The 14,639-nt window shown below is 39.8% G+C and overlaps 1 protein-coding gene across 1 annotated transcript; it reads left to right on the top strand.

Annotated features, from left to right (window-relative positions):
* The first annotated feature begins 237 nt into the window (after nt 1–237).
* Nucleotides 238–14,310, top strand: lonrf1l (LON peptidase N-terminal domain and ring finger 1, like). The gene is made up of 12 exons (XM_056372322.1): nt 238–973; nt 3,946–4,064; nt 5,067–5,189; nt 7,789–7,980; nt 8,109–8,322; nt 8,704–8,809; nt 8,940–9,054; nt 9,185–9,306; nt 9,444–9,602; nt 9,850–10,012; nt 10,224–10,376; nt 12,445–14,310. Exons 1-12 carry the CDS (start codon nt 376–378, stop codon nt 12,601–12,603), a joined length of 2,223 nt encoding a protein of 740 aa, XP_056228297.1. The 5' UTR covers nt 238–375; the 3' UTR covers nt 12,604–14,310.
* The last annotated feature ends 329 nt before the right edge of the window (nt 14,311–14,639 follow it).

Genomic DNA, 14,639 nt, shown 5'->3' with positions numbered 1-14,639 from the left:
TATCAAAAAGTACTTATGTAATATGTTTTTTGTTTTATTCTATTGTTTTAAGTTCCAGTCTGTGGGGGTTTAAGAGCAGAGGAGTCGAGTTCAAATGGTAGCACTGTGATCTGGCACAGTCAGTCAACTTCACAACGTCCTTTCCGTAGTTATGAAACTTCACAACGCATGTTTTGTAACCGAAACGTTCTGACCAATCACGGCCCGAGCCTGCTGCTCACGTGACTGTGCTTTTTATGTAACAAACGGGTGTCTATGGGAAAGTCCGTTCACTGCAGAACGATGGACCGCGGCAGCTTTAGAAATGTATAGACAGACTAACAGAAGAAAACCCAAATCTACATAACACTTATTTCTAATTTTTTAGACGCTATAATGTCGCTCCAAACGCAAGTGGAGGACGCTACGGAGGAGAGAAGCGCCTTCTTCATCGGCGCAGCGGACTCGGACGACGTCTCGGCAGAGGAGGACCACCATCAACTTATTCTACAGAAAGCCAACGCGCTATCATCGGAAAACTGCCCCAAAGAAGCCATTGACTGGTTTTCAGTGGCCATGCAATACGGCCCTGTGCGACCCGAGCAACTGAGCACTTTTGTGGACTGTATCCTCCGAAACTTTAAGAGGAAAGCGGCCGGACCGGAGGCACCTTCGGGCCGGAATCGGGACAGCCGTGGGGGCGATGTGTTTGACTGTCCCAACTGTCGTAGCTTTCTAGGTGAACCTGTGACTATAGCATGTGGACACTCATACTGTAAGAGGTGTTTACAACGACGGCTGCTCTCCAAATGTAAGCTGTGTAGTGAAGCCGTGGGGGGCGAGGAGAAAGCCAATGTAATTCTGTGCGGACTTTTAGATAAATGGTTCCCCGATGAGCTGAAAAAGTCGAAAACACTATGTGAAGTGGACGAGCTGTGCAGGAGTAAACGCTACCAAGAGGCTGTGTCGCTAGCGACCGATGTTATCGATAGTGGTAAGTGTTAGCATAACCTTACACATTCATGCTGACTGGAGGAGAGAGGTGTTTCCTGGCTGTGTGTCTTCTGCTGCGCACTCTCAGTGGGGGTGATACGAGCATCACGTGTTGTTGAGACGCTGCATTACAAACTCTGTGTAGAAATGATAGGAAAATGCTTGAACATTACACTATAATTGTTTGATGCCAGCAAATCCCGAGTTCCACTGACCAACATTTTGAAAACTAAGTCCAGTACTCCATGTGTTGTTCTGGTGTCAGCCTCCTCCCATTGACTGTCGTGTAATCAGGCAGGTCCTGCTTACGAAAGTTCACAAGTTGAGCATGCGCACTCGGTGCAAGTTGCATAAGGCAGGTCGTGACACATATTGGGGCAGTTTTGTAACTTATTAAGGGGGAGGGCATTTGTATTTTGTAATTGCTATCACTGCTACGAGCCAGCGTTTCATAAATGTTTTAAAAGGGGATGAATACAGCATTTGTGGATCAATTTAGGAGGCAGGGGCAGGCTGGTGGGCCAGATAGACACTCTATGAGTTAGCTTTTGTAACAAACCCTGACATTATGCAATGAAAAAAAGGGTACATTTGTGGCAGATGATATTTAGATAACACACTTGTGATACAGGAGGTATGTGGCTGGAGGGGCTGCTGGTTCAAATCCCAACATTACCTTACGTTAAAGTTGGCAAAGGTGAAATGAATGAGATAATTAGATCTGAAACAATGAGTCAATTAAGTGATTAGTCGCTTTACATAAAAATAATTGGCATTTCAGCATCAACATTTTGATAATTGATTTAGTGTTGCTTTTATTTAGCAGAATACCAAATATTTGGTGGTTTCACCATCTCAAAGAGCATATTTGCTGCTTTTCCTGGGCCTACAGTACTATAGTCCTTTTGTGTGTGTGTGTGTGTGTGTGTGGGGGGGGTACTTAAATTGGTTTAACAGAACAAGACCTATTAAGTTGTCATTTAAAGCTCTGCAACATTTTTGTCAAATATCTGATTTTTATAGACTGAACTATTAATTGTTAAGTTGAAAAATAGTTTGGTAATTAATTGTTCATGAAAAATATTCTTAGTTGCAGCCTTACAACTATGGTCTAGTGTGTCCTTGAGCCCCCACATGCCCCAGTGGAGGTGGCCCACAGTTGGAAACTGCCTGCTAGTCTACTGAGAATTTTCTGGTTAAAAAGGGCTAAAAAGTATTGTGGTTATCATGACACAAGTAACTATAAATACAAACTATAATGGTATGCTGCATTGTGAGTAAGGCACTGCCCTGTTAGAGAAATAATATAGTTTTTTACTTCACAACCACTAAATCCCAAAGAGGGAACCATTGTGTCTTCCTTTTTATTTTACGCAGTTGTTCGTATTATGTTGAGATGATTGAGAATCCCAATGTGCAGCAGTTTAGAATGACATAGAAAAAAAACACAATGTAATGTCCTGGTGCTGTGACAGTATGGCTGGGAAATTGTTCTGGACCTTCACTTGGGTTATGAGAGCTTATGGAGACATCCATAGTATTTGGGTCAAGTGATGTAACAACATATGTAACCTTGCTGTAGCCCTGTTGACCCCTGTTACTCAAACATTGCCTACAGGATAGTTGTGAAAGGCATGACCTAAATTACTGGGTTACAAGAATTTTGATAATCGAATCATTATTTAAGTAATTTTTTAAGCAAAAATCCCAGAAATGTATTGCTTCCAGTAGCAAATGTCAATATTTACTAGTTTTCATATCATCTTATCATTTAATGATAATACAATTAATATGTTTGGGTTTTGGACTGTTGCTTGCACAGACTAAGCAATTCATTACCTTGGGCTCTGGGAAATTATCATGAATATTTTTAACTTTTTTGTGACATTTTATAGACGAAATGATTAATTAAGTGACAAAATAATGAGCAGATTAATCGATAATTATGATTGTTAGCTGCAGCCCTAATGTACTGTCTAGCCAAAGTGAGGTGTTTAAGTGGAATTTTTCATCTATGTGTTTAAACTGTGTGATATTTTGTTTTATTTGCCTAAGGACAGATTGATTGTTGACAGTCTGTAAAATCATACATGATCCTGTGGTTCTGCATTTTGGACAAAAACCATGAACTGTATAACTAAAGGACATATGAGGATAACTGGTCTACCACCCTCTGACAACAAAAACTGTCACTTGCCATTGGGTTGGGAATGCAGACTAATACCACTGTGGGGAGTAGGAGTGATCCAGTCATACCACCTGCTTTTGACAGTGATGGCCCTCAGTGCTGCAGACAATCTAAGAGGCAGGACAGAAACGTCCAGATAATTAAGGACACTTAACTGACATTATAATGACTAGACAAACAACCAGTGGTCCTGTTCACATTAGCATCTGCAATACATCAGAAAAATGAGCTAAATCCCATGTGTTTCAATGAAAGGTAATACATTACTGGGATTGATGACATGCCATGTGCAGAAAAATTACAGCTTAGTCCACGAAGAAAATATAACTGACCGAACGGTTCATGAAATGAAGGTAAACTTAGTGTACAAACAGAAACCATTGGTCAGTATTGTCTGCAGGACAGTCTGCTTCAAAAGGCTGAGACTTGCTCACAGCAGATTGACATGGTTGGGCAATGGGAGGGATGTCACATATCTAATTGTAGAGTAAACGTACATCCAAAGGAACATATGGCCATGTAGCCATACCACAAAATGCTGCTGCCACCAACAAAAAGCAGAGATTCTTTTTCAACGTTTCAATTTGTGGTCGCAGTTTAGGCTAGGATCTGAAACTCGTGTCCCTTTTAATTCAGCCCACTATGGTGAATAAAAATGTGAAATCCACTGAGCTCTTTGAAGTTTCTGTAACTTATTTTCATTTGCATTGTTTGTACAGAATTGAGTTGATATATAGCTTGTTTGTCATGTTGTCATGTAATATATCTCATCCTGTATTTTGCAGATCCAGAGACGGCAGCGGTGGCGCGACTGTCTCGAGCGGAGGCGTACATGGCTCTCAAACAGTACTGTCTGGCTTTGGAGGACACAGAGTTTTGTCCCGGGTCCAGCTGTTCTGCTGAAGTAGGTCACTGATACGGCAGTAATTTATTAGATCATTGTTGAAACAGGAGAAAATGTTACATAAATTCAAGTTTGATCGAAAATGTCTTCTGTGCAAGCATTTGGTTGTTATTAGTCAAATTGTATGATGTGATTACACCTGGTTCCACAGGGATGGTGGCATTGCGAGGTTGTTTACATATGCTCACACACCTGTCTTTACTCACTAGAAGCTGGCATGTGTTTAATCTGTCAGTCAGTCTGTGATGATATATTGGTCAGCCAGCCATTACTAAGAAAAGTATTTTAAGATAGCTGCCCTAGACAGGGAGCACCTCGTTGGTTGTCTCATTGGATTATAGTTACAAGTTAATGACCTGTAACCTGTGGGCCAGATCAGTTCATCATCAAATTTATTCATTCATTTGCCTTGTTATAGAATAAACCTGGTTGAAGACATAATTTTGGTTGCATGATTTGGCAGCTGATTTACAGAATCATGATCCAAGAATATTTTTTTGTGGTGATCCTATATGTTTGTTTGTTTGTTTGTTTGTTTGACTACAAGGCATATTTTTAACAACCTCCTGCTATTTTAGTGTCGTATAAAAGGGTTCCTCTTAAAAATAGATTTGTTACGAAAGAGTATCATGAAGAGTATTAGAAGGTTTTCTAGACCACAACTGAGAAAGTGATTAAGGTCAAAGCCATTAGTGACTATAACATCAAGTACAAGAGACCAAATATCTGGGTTGAAGCCCAGATATTCTGTATCTGTGGGGCAAAGTATATCATGTAAAAGCACTTGCATAATTGGTCGATTCATATTGATTTATTGACAAGCATATAAATACTGCAAAAAGCTGCTTGTGTTCTGTCTGGCTGTTTCAAAGTGGATTGTTTTTGTCTGTACACAGTAGGCAAATAAAAAAAAAAGCATGAGAGTGAATACCCTATGAAAACATAAATGCCGGTACAGAAGTAAAATTAATCTCTTTCTGTTGCTCCTTTCTGCTCTTTCAGGCTTTGTTTAGGAAGGCTATGGTGCTGCATGAGATGGGCCAGGTGGACGAGTCTCTCCAAGTCTTTCTCCACTGCCTGGCTGTGGACGAGGACTTCCCCTGTGCTAAAAGACAAGTGGAAAAGGTGAGAGAATGAAAGAGTTGAGATTAATCCGCTGAAAGTATGAGATAGGAAAGAGACAAAAATTGTTGGCGCTCTGAAGATTGGTTGTCAGTTGAACTGAGGTCACATAGTGTTGATGCACGCAGGCTGGAGGAGCTAGACTCAATACACCATAAGCCAAAGATTTAACGTCTCATCAAGGAATTTAGATGTGTGAGTGATCCAGCTCTTTGATTGGATAGCCAGGAATGTAAAGTTCTCCCATGATGATCTTTGTTGCACAAAGCCATTTGTTCTGTTTTTATAGCTAGCATCTACGATTATCGTACACTGACTTAATGGAACCTGTCTCTTTTCATGGCGTAGCTTTTAAAATCCCACTTAATCCCAAGGAATAAATAAACAGTTTAACTGGCAGCAAGTTGGAGATGTTGTGTTTTATAGGCATCCTGATGAAAGCACCTCTTTTATTGCTGTGGTTTTAATAGGCTTTTCATTGTGCATTGAATGCCTCTGAAATGTTCTGACAGGCATTACTTACAATGGCCATGTTACTCTGCTCATCCATATTGATCTAAGTCAGTTTATTTAAATGGAGGAGAGAGACTGTCTTGTGCTAAAATGTTTTGTGTGTCAATCAAACAGTCACTTCAGAGAAACATGGAAAAAATGACCTTAACATAATTTGGAAAGTAGAAGCACTAAACATTTAACGGCTATCCAGAGGTGAAGATTGTTGCCTGTTTCATGAAACAATGACAAGAAATTCATTGTTTCGGGTTGTGATAAAATCTAATGAGAAATTGACAAAAACTGATTAATAATCGGCATACGTTCTATGCTACAACCATATACATAGTGGTTACATATAAGTAATGTTAAGTAAATGAATGGATGTGTTTTTAAAGAAATAAATCAAAATGTGTACTTCTACATTCTCAGCCTTGAACATTGTCCATTCTTTCTATCGGGATCATCTGTCATGGAATTGCATAAGCTGTTAGCGGATCCGGTCCTGTGACTCTGTCTGTAATGACATTAGTACCACTTGATAGACAGACCACAGCATCATAAGTTACATAAGGAACACAAAGTTGATTCATGTATCCAGTGCAACATACATTCTCAAAATAACATGACAAGGGGCGTCGTGTGGCGTAGTGGTCTAAGCAGGCGCTCCATGTGTAGAGGCTACCGTCCTCGCTGCAGCTGGCCCTGGTTCGAGTCCCGCATCGGACGGCCTTTACTGCATGTCATTCCCCCTCTCTGCCTCCCCATTTCCTGTCTCTCTACTCTACTGTCCTGTCCAATAAAGGCATAAAAAGCCCCAAAAAATATACTTTAAAAAAAAAAAAAACATGACAATTTGTTGCCATTTCAGGATAAAACTCTGTTAGATTCAGTTGCTAATGCTGCTGAAGTTTTGTGTAATCATTTCTGAATCATCGTTGTATAAGAAGCACATAATCACATTAGTCAGCTCTGGTTTTCTTTTAGTTAAAAAGGTATGAAATTGATTGTGCTCGTTGTTTAAGGTTGTTGGTTGCTTTGGCATCTTGACTGGATTCCTCATTCTTCTGATCCTGAGGGAGACACTACTCAGACTAGACATTAGTCTAAAAAAAAGTGTGGGAGCCAGACAGCGTGCATCAGTAGAATGTCAAATCATGTTTGTGCAGCCTGTAATCACACTTACAGCCTCAAAGGACTCCCCAGTATCCATGTAATGAAAATGAAACAGCAATGAAAACAGCTAATTAATGAAAATGACAGCATCCATTCTTATTGTCCTCAGTGAGAAATAGAAAAAAAACTTACAAGAATCTTTGAAGTAAAATGAAACCTTCTAAATGCTCTTATATAATTATATTTTAACTGAATAAAGAGTAAATGTTGAAACTAAAAATTTAACAGATATATCACTAAAATCTTTACTTTGCACCTAGCCAGTTTACTAACAGATCTATAGATATACATGTGGTTAGAATGATCAGGCCATTAAGGTTTAAGTGGACTGGAAAGAAAGGTTGATGTTTTCTCTGCTACTGGTTCATATGCACTGAGTTTAAAACGAGGTCATCTTGATATCTATTCTGAACAGAACACAAAGTTGTGCAAGGTTTGCGCTCTCTGTTCCTCTCACATCACCATGTGTTTTATAACCAAGTTGGATTTTGGTCATGGTTATAGAATTGGATTTACAGTATTGTGTAGTTTAATCTTTTGTCAATAACACTTTTGTATTACTGAGAGTCCGTCGTTCCCTCATCACACACTGTATGTTTTGAACTCGAAAACTTATTGATTTAACACATTTTAGAGGACTTAATTTTTTAACAATGGTAACCATGGCTGCTAAATGCTACAAGATGTTCTTTCAGAAGAAAAGGAGTTATTGTTATGTGGTATGCGGCTTATCCATTAAGCTACCAGGGAGCCCTAGTTTTAAGATTATTTAAGTAAAATATGACAACATCGACACCAGTACCCATGTTGGCACCAAATGACTGCCATCATATTCACCTTTTCATTGTGGAGATTCAGTTTCTTAGTCAGAATTTTGAGAAGTATGCCTGTTCAGCAGGACTGCTTTGCTGACAAACTGAGGTGCTTTTTACAGATCCTGTGTGACCTTCTCTCACCGGCTGATAAGAATGTCAAGGTTGGGCTGAGGGAAACAACGCAGAACACATCGCCTCATTTGCGCAGCAAAACCCTTGTGGCCGATTCCCAAGCTCAGAGCCCAGTCCAAAGACAACACCAACACCAGGTCCGAGCTGCCTCTGCACATCACCATCTGGACAACCAGCAGGTATTACCACGCTGGATAATAATACTGATGTTACATAGTAATTAATGGAATGATTCAGTGCAGTTGTTGCCACATCGTTAAAGAGACCTTCATCATCATCTTACACTTGGGCTTGTGTCATCTTCCAGAAACGCTGGGAAAGTCTTGAGCGGCCTGGTCTGAGCCGAGCTCATTCGCTTCGGATGCATGGCTCCAGTTGTGGTGAGGAGGGTTTGAAGAGAGTTTGCTCTGCTCCTCAGCTGGGGGACCAAGACAAGGGGAGCCTGCTGAAGAGGAAGTTGTCAGTGTCAGACACAGAGCCATGTTTCGTGGACAGTGGAAGTAGCAAACATAAAAAACAAGGTCAGTTGTCAAGCTTTTCATTGTACTGCTATTAGGTCTTCCCAGTGTATTATAGTTCAACTTCCAAATCAAATTCTGTTTGTTTCTGTTGTCATAATAATATCTTATATGAAAGCTCAAAACATATAATCATTGTAATGGTGCATAACCACAGGCTTTATTGGACACTTAATACTTTTTGCAGGAATAATGTATAATGGGTTAGGTAGACACTCACTGACATTCTGCTGTGTATGCCCCACACTATGACTCTAAGTTAATGATGAGCACATTTTATATCCTAACGCCTTATTAAAGGACCAAATCAGCATCATATCTGTCAGAGATGATGTTTTTGTCAATAAAATTAATTTTAAAAAGCATTTCCTTCTTTGACTTTAGGTGTTGCGAAAGGCTCAAAACAGCTGGCTTCCAAAGCGAAAACCTGCAGAAGTGTTCCTGAGAATCTGCTAGACCCCAATGACTTAGAGTGCTCTCTCTGCATGAGGTAAGGACACATTACGAGCTTCATGCACATATTTACTGTAAATATTACATACCAGCTCACAATGAATGCTTGTAAAAGACAGAACATTCCAAACAACCAGTTGATCGTTGAATTCCTGTGATCAATACAGGTTGTTTTATGAGCCTGTGACTACACCCTGTGGCCACACCTTCTGTAAAAACTGCCTGGAACGCTGCTTGGACCATACACCCCAGTGTCCCCTCTGTAAAGAGAGTTTGAAAGAGGTGAAAGACCATTCTTGTCTTGTTGCACATGGATTTTAACCTTCTTTTGTAACTTTTCAAGTGTGATACAAAAATATATGTATTCCCTGCTTTCTGTATCAATCGTTAACTTGCCTTCTGCCCTCTCCAGTATCTAGCATGTAGGAAGTATGTGGTGACAACTGTCTTGGACATGATGATCAAACAGTATTTGAGTCAGGAGTATGCAGAGAGGACTAAAACTCATCTAGAAGAAACCAGAGAACTTTCTGAGTAAGCAGTCTTTCCATTCATTTGCATTTTCTTTTTTTTCTTCTTTTTTTTGGTGTGGTTCTTTCCAGTGTTCATCATCAGATTTTTGTATGTTCAAAGTGTCTAAACTCCTTATCTACTTCTCGTCCTCTGTGCAGTCTGACAAAGAATGTGCCTATCTTTGTGTGCACCATGGCTTACCCCACCGTGCCTTGCCCCCTGCATGTCTTTGAGCCACGTTACCGCCTCATGATTCGCCGATGCATGGACACGGGCACGCAGCAGTTCGGGATGTGTATTAATGATCCCCAGAAAGGGTAAGCATGCAAGCACAAACCTGGTATAGAATTGTATGGTTTGCAATATATTAAAATGGACATATCTACATATCCAGATAAGAGTTTCCTTATAGAACATCAGTTATGAGATCCACTCTGAAATACTGTTGTCAAGCAGGCAGTCAATTGCTCATTCATTGACATTAGATTCCATTGTACACATTAATTAATGGCTTATGATAGATCTGCTAAAACTCAAAATGAACCATTATGTTCATCAATGCAGGTTTGCAGATTATGGCTGCATGCTGATCATCAGGAGCGTCCATTTCCTCCCTGACGGACGATCAGTAGTGGACACCATCGGAGGAAAACGTTTCCGGGTCCTGTCCCGAGGAATGAAGGATGGTTACAGCACTGCTGACATCGAACACTTGGAGGATACTAGGGTAAGAACCACCGTGACTATCATTTCAATTATATTATCAATGGTATATTGTGCTTTTATATCATTCTCCACCCAAAATCTATGATTTAAAAATGAAACTGCCTTTTAAGTCTTCAGGTTTTGATGGGGGTGTCACATTAGATAGATTAGATTTTATTTTCAGACCATGTAAAAGTGACTGGTGTATTAAATGACTGATTCTTGCCTGTTAGGTGGAGGACAGTGATGAGCTAGAGAGACTACAAGAGCTGCATGATGCAGTGTACGAGCAGGCCCGTGTCTGGTTTCAGAACCTCAAGATCCGCTTCCACAACCAGATCCTGCAGCACTTTGGACCCATGCCAGAACAAGAAGCTGACATCCAGGTAAACATCCAGTACAGTGTCCCTCTTCTGCCATCTTGTAGAAATATAGAGGACTATATCTGAAACACTATAAAAGTGTTGATTTCATATCAAGTGTCACAAGTTGTTGAATTGTAACTGCTGCATTAGTCTGTAGTAGGTGTGTAGATGCTTGAGTCAGAGTCATTTAATACAGGCAAATATTTGCACCGATATTTAAGCTTGGTTAAGCAAATGAGATACATTTTGTATGCCTCTGAATTTGTCCTGACACCCAGCTTTACTAGTTCATTGCTACTACAATTACTTTAGTACTACTGTGTATGATGAATAATGTGCAAGAATATAATGCAGAGCTTGTGGTCAGTCCCCAGAGTAGGAGCCAATATGAAAAACAGCATTAGTGATATTGATTCAGAAGTCAATGTAATGTAGTTTGTCCAACAGATCTATTTGTAAAGATATTGTGCGGCAGTCAGTTGGCAGCTAAGCAGACGGTGGGGCATAGTCTGTTAAGAGCAAGAAGTTGTGTGGTTAACTGTCAGCTGTCAGTTCATGTGGTTTTCACAACTTTTAAATAACCAGGTAGATAAACAAAGGGACACTGTTCTTTATTATATGACTGTTACTATTATCAGAACCAGTATCAGCTGAGTTCTGTGGAAGCAGTGGTTTTCTTCAAAACACTGCAGGGTTTGTAAAGCTTTTATTACTCTCTTTGACTTGGCTAGTCACTATATTCTTAACCTGAAATTGGATCAACTCATGACACACTTGTCTTTTTGGGAAACCCACATTACCATGGATTCACCTGCCATGGAGGTCTTAATACCGGAACACAGTTGTTATCTGAGCTCAGCTCTGGCTCCAGCTTGCAGCCTGCAGTCTGCAGCACTGAAAGGGATTACGGCTCCGCTCTAAGGACAACCATGGGGCGGAGTCTATTGACAATATAGGCTAAAGAGCTTTATGGGTGCTTCATGCTTAATCCCACTGGCCATGTTGCGTCAGAAGAGTGTCATGAGGAGAATCCCCAATTCTACCACGTGCACATGCACTAAGAAAGCAAAGCACACAGTCCTGAGGTTTGATGCTGTTAGGTAATTTTTGAAAATCTTTTCTCCAGGGAGAAATACAGCATTACTCTGGTTAACGGCTAGTGCATTTGTCTTAAAGTAAAATGTAGCACAGACATAGTAAACATCATTCACTTCAAATCCTTGTAAGTGTTAAGCACATTTTGTAACTGGCTCAGCCTCTATCTCCAAGAAACAGGGATTTTTTCAGCTATGTAACTCACAGACATGCATTCCTTTGGCAGATTACTGTAAAGGGTCATTTTGATTGATTCATATCATTTAACAGTCATTACACAGTTGCAGGGCTGAGTATATAGTACTAGTACATTTAAAACGCCATGAATAAAAAGTGAGAACTTAATTTAGCCACAGCTTACCTGATGCGTAATCAAAGTGCATTTAAATTCACATTCAAAGTTTTTGTCAGCAGATTAGCTTGAAACAATGTCAGGGATGAATGGATTTCTCTGAAATTACAGCAAAAGAGGGCAGACAGGAGAAAGCAATGAGGCTTCTGTCTGTTAAATGAATTGCATGAACAAGAATAGTAACACAAAACTCTGAAGGGCAGTTGCTCAGGAGCTACGATGGTATTGATTGTTGTACTCATCCTTTGCTGTTTGATACTTGCTACACATGACAGAAAATTTTCAGATTTAGGTTCAAATGCTGACACAGTAGTTGTTTTTTTGGGAGGAGTAGTGAGAAAGCAAAGCACTGTCTCTCAAACGAAATTATTTAAAATTTAAAGTTACAAAAAGTTTTTTGTAATGAAAACGGAAATTTATCCCTCTTCTCAAAAGATTGAATTCAAGTGAGATGGATGTGTACCACTATTTTCACACTTAAAAATTATTTCACCACATTGTCCTTTTCAGAAACCTTCTAGGCAGTAACCTGATCTGCACTTTAGCTCAAAGATTATCACAGAAATGATATTATCGGATCTTGAAAGATAAGCAATAGTGAACGCAATAGTCTTATGGTTTGGTTTTCCTCCTCTCTTCTAGGCAACTCCCAATGGTCCAGCTTGCTGCTGGTGGCTGCTGGCTGTCCTGCCTATCGACCCTCGGTACCAGCTCTCTGTCCTCTCCATGACAAGCCTCAAAGAACGCCTGGTGAAGATCCAGCACATCCTCACATATCTACAAAGCATCCCCAGCGACTAGAGCTTCCTCTTCTCACCACCAGAAAAATCTTTTGGACTATTGAACAACATTCAAGCAACCTTGTATCAACATCTCACCAACTTTTGTTTATACAACCATCTGATCCTTGAGACCTTTATTTCTACAGCTATAAAGACATCTTATTTTACTCCTGTTAGTAACAAGCTTACACAAGTGCAGAGCAAAGCTGAAACATCCTTGAACTGTTGATCACTGAAACCAGAGATATGGCCAAACCACCTCAGGGATACTTCCAAGGATGTGCACTATTTGTTTCTAATTGTCTAAAAGACATATATGACATCTACTATTCTCATCTGCTCTTGTTCTTAATGTAGTTCATTCTCACAAGAACTTCCTGAAGGATCTTGTTGAAATTAGCAGAGCAGTTACTATTCCACTTGGTTAATATTTAGTGATTATGTTGAAGACAACAACAGAGAGTAGTACATTGAAGAACCACCATTGAGTGTGCCTCCTTTAAAGATAGCACTGATGGAGCTGAGGTGAAGAGAGCATACTATGTGTGTTGTGTCTCTGTTGAGACCAGTGCAAAGGAAGGTTGTTTTTTTTTTTTTTTGTCTCTTGCCTGTAAGATTTATGTTCATATGGAGAAGACATGATATGACAAAATCCTAAATGCTGAAAGTCCAAAAAGTGATAGCAACACATAACTTAATGTGGTTCAGAGCAACCATTCAGAAGTTCAAACTTCAAACTGCATCACATGCAACTAAAGGCTGGTGTATGTGTACTAACACATGGTGAAAGTGTTCATCGATCTCTTCCAAGCATCAGATTTTCTACGTAATCTCTTCTCCCACATGCTTACCGTGCACAACTTCCATCGCTGCCTCTAAATACTGGCTGAAGGCGAAACCATCTGTGATTCTTCCATCTTTTCCCCTTTTGTTTCTTCCACAATCGTGCAGAGATCAGCCGTTGTGTGCCTCCTCTAACATGAGTTTGGAGGAAGAGCCATGGCCCTGAAGTCTCATCATGGTTCTATGTTTTTTAAATGCTTTTCTTCCTCTCACAGTTAGTAAGCCCTATCTTCCAAAAGTTTTGTTTGTCATGGACCTTTTGGAGATCCTGCTGGAGTGTGAGGATTTGAAATGAAAGTGTTTAGAGTTCAGTGGTTCTGTTCTTGTATTATTTGTCTCTTCTCAAAACCAAATGATTCAGCTTCCCATTTAACTTAAACTGAATTTATTTATAAGATAAAATATATTTGTACATTCTGACCATGTGTTTGTATGAGATATTCTGAAGGGGTCTTTTAATATTATGACAAATCAAAACAAGACAAAAACAGCACGTATACCACCAATGGGTTAGCATTATTCTTCATTCAAAGCTGCTCTGTCTGCTTGGAGGAGCGAGAGTACGTGCAGTGCTGCAGTCAGGGGACTGTGTTTGCCTTACACCATTTTGCATTGTGATATGAATAACACAATGTGTTGGCTTGGTTACCATTCCTTTTTGCCATAGTATGAAGTATGTTTTAATTGTATTTTTCCCCTCTCAGTTAGTTCGAGGCACGATGTGTTCACAATGTATGTATGAAAATCTGAAAAAAACAAAATTCAAGTCAAACTTGTTGTATGTAAATAATTTGTAAAAAGGCTTTTTGGACAGATTTTGCTTTTTGCTCAGATGTTTTAAGTTATCAATTTTCAATAAAAGAAAATGCACCTCTTTTTTCAACTTCTGCCTCAGTGATAATTGTTTATGAGAAGAAATTACTGAGCAATATAGGATACACTCACTAGAACACCTGCTTGTTCATAGTTTTAAACAGGTGTGGGGAGTGTTTTCTTGGCACACTATAAGTCCCTTAATCTCAGCCACTCATGGTTTGAATACCACAGCTTGAGTATAATAGCATGATAATGTACCATGTCACAAAGCAAAAGTCGTCTCAAACTCGTTTCGTGAACATGACTGAGCAGTGTACTTCCGTTGCCTCCCCAGTCACTAGAGCTGAATCTAGTAGAACACCTTTGGGGTGTGGTAGAACAGGATATTGGCAGCAT

The sequence above is a fragment of the Seriola aureovittata genome, chromosome 3, assembly GCF_021018895.1.
Source record: "Seriola aureovittata isolate HTS-2021-v1 ecotype China chromosome 3, ASM2101889v1, whole genome shotgun sequence".
NCBI lineage: Eukaryota > Metazoa > Chordata > Actinopteri > Carangiformes > Carangidae > Seriola > Seriola aureovittata.
This window is presented reverse-complemented; position numbering and strand designations above follow the sequence as displayed.

What these genes read in the sequence shown, in the direction of transcription:
- lonrf1l (XM_056372322.1), top strand. Translation starts at nt 376, where the DNA reads ATGTCGCTCCAAACGCAAGTGGAGGACGCTACGGAGGAGAGAAGCGCC. An exon ending in GGTCCAGCTGTTCTGCTGAA is followed by an intron (nt 4,065 to 5,066) that starts GTAGGTCACTGA and finishes CTGCTCTTTCAG; the next exon opens with GCTTTGTTTAGGAAGGCTAT. An exon ending in GTAAAGAGAGTTTGAAAGAG is followed by an intron (nt 9,055 to 9,184) that starts GTGAAAGACCAT and finishes TGCCCTCTCCAG; the next exon opens with TATCTAGCATGTAGGAAGTA.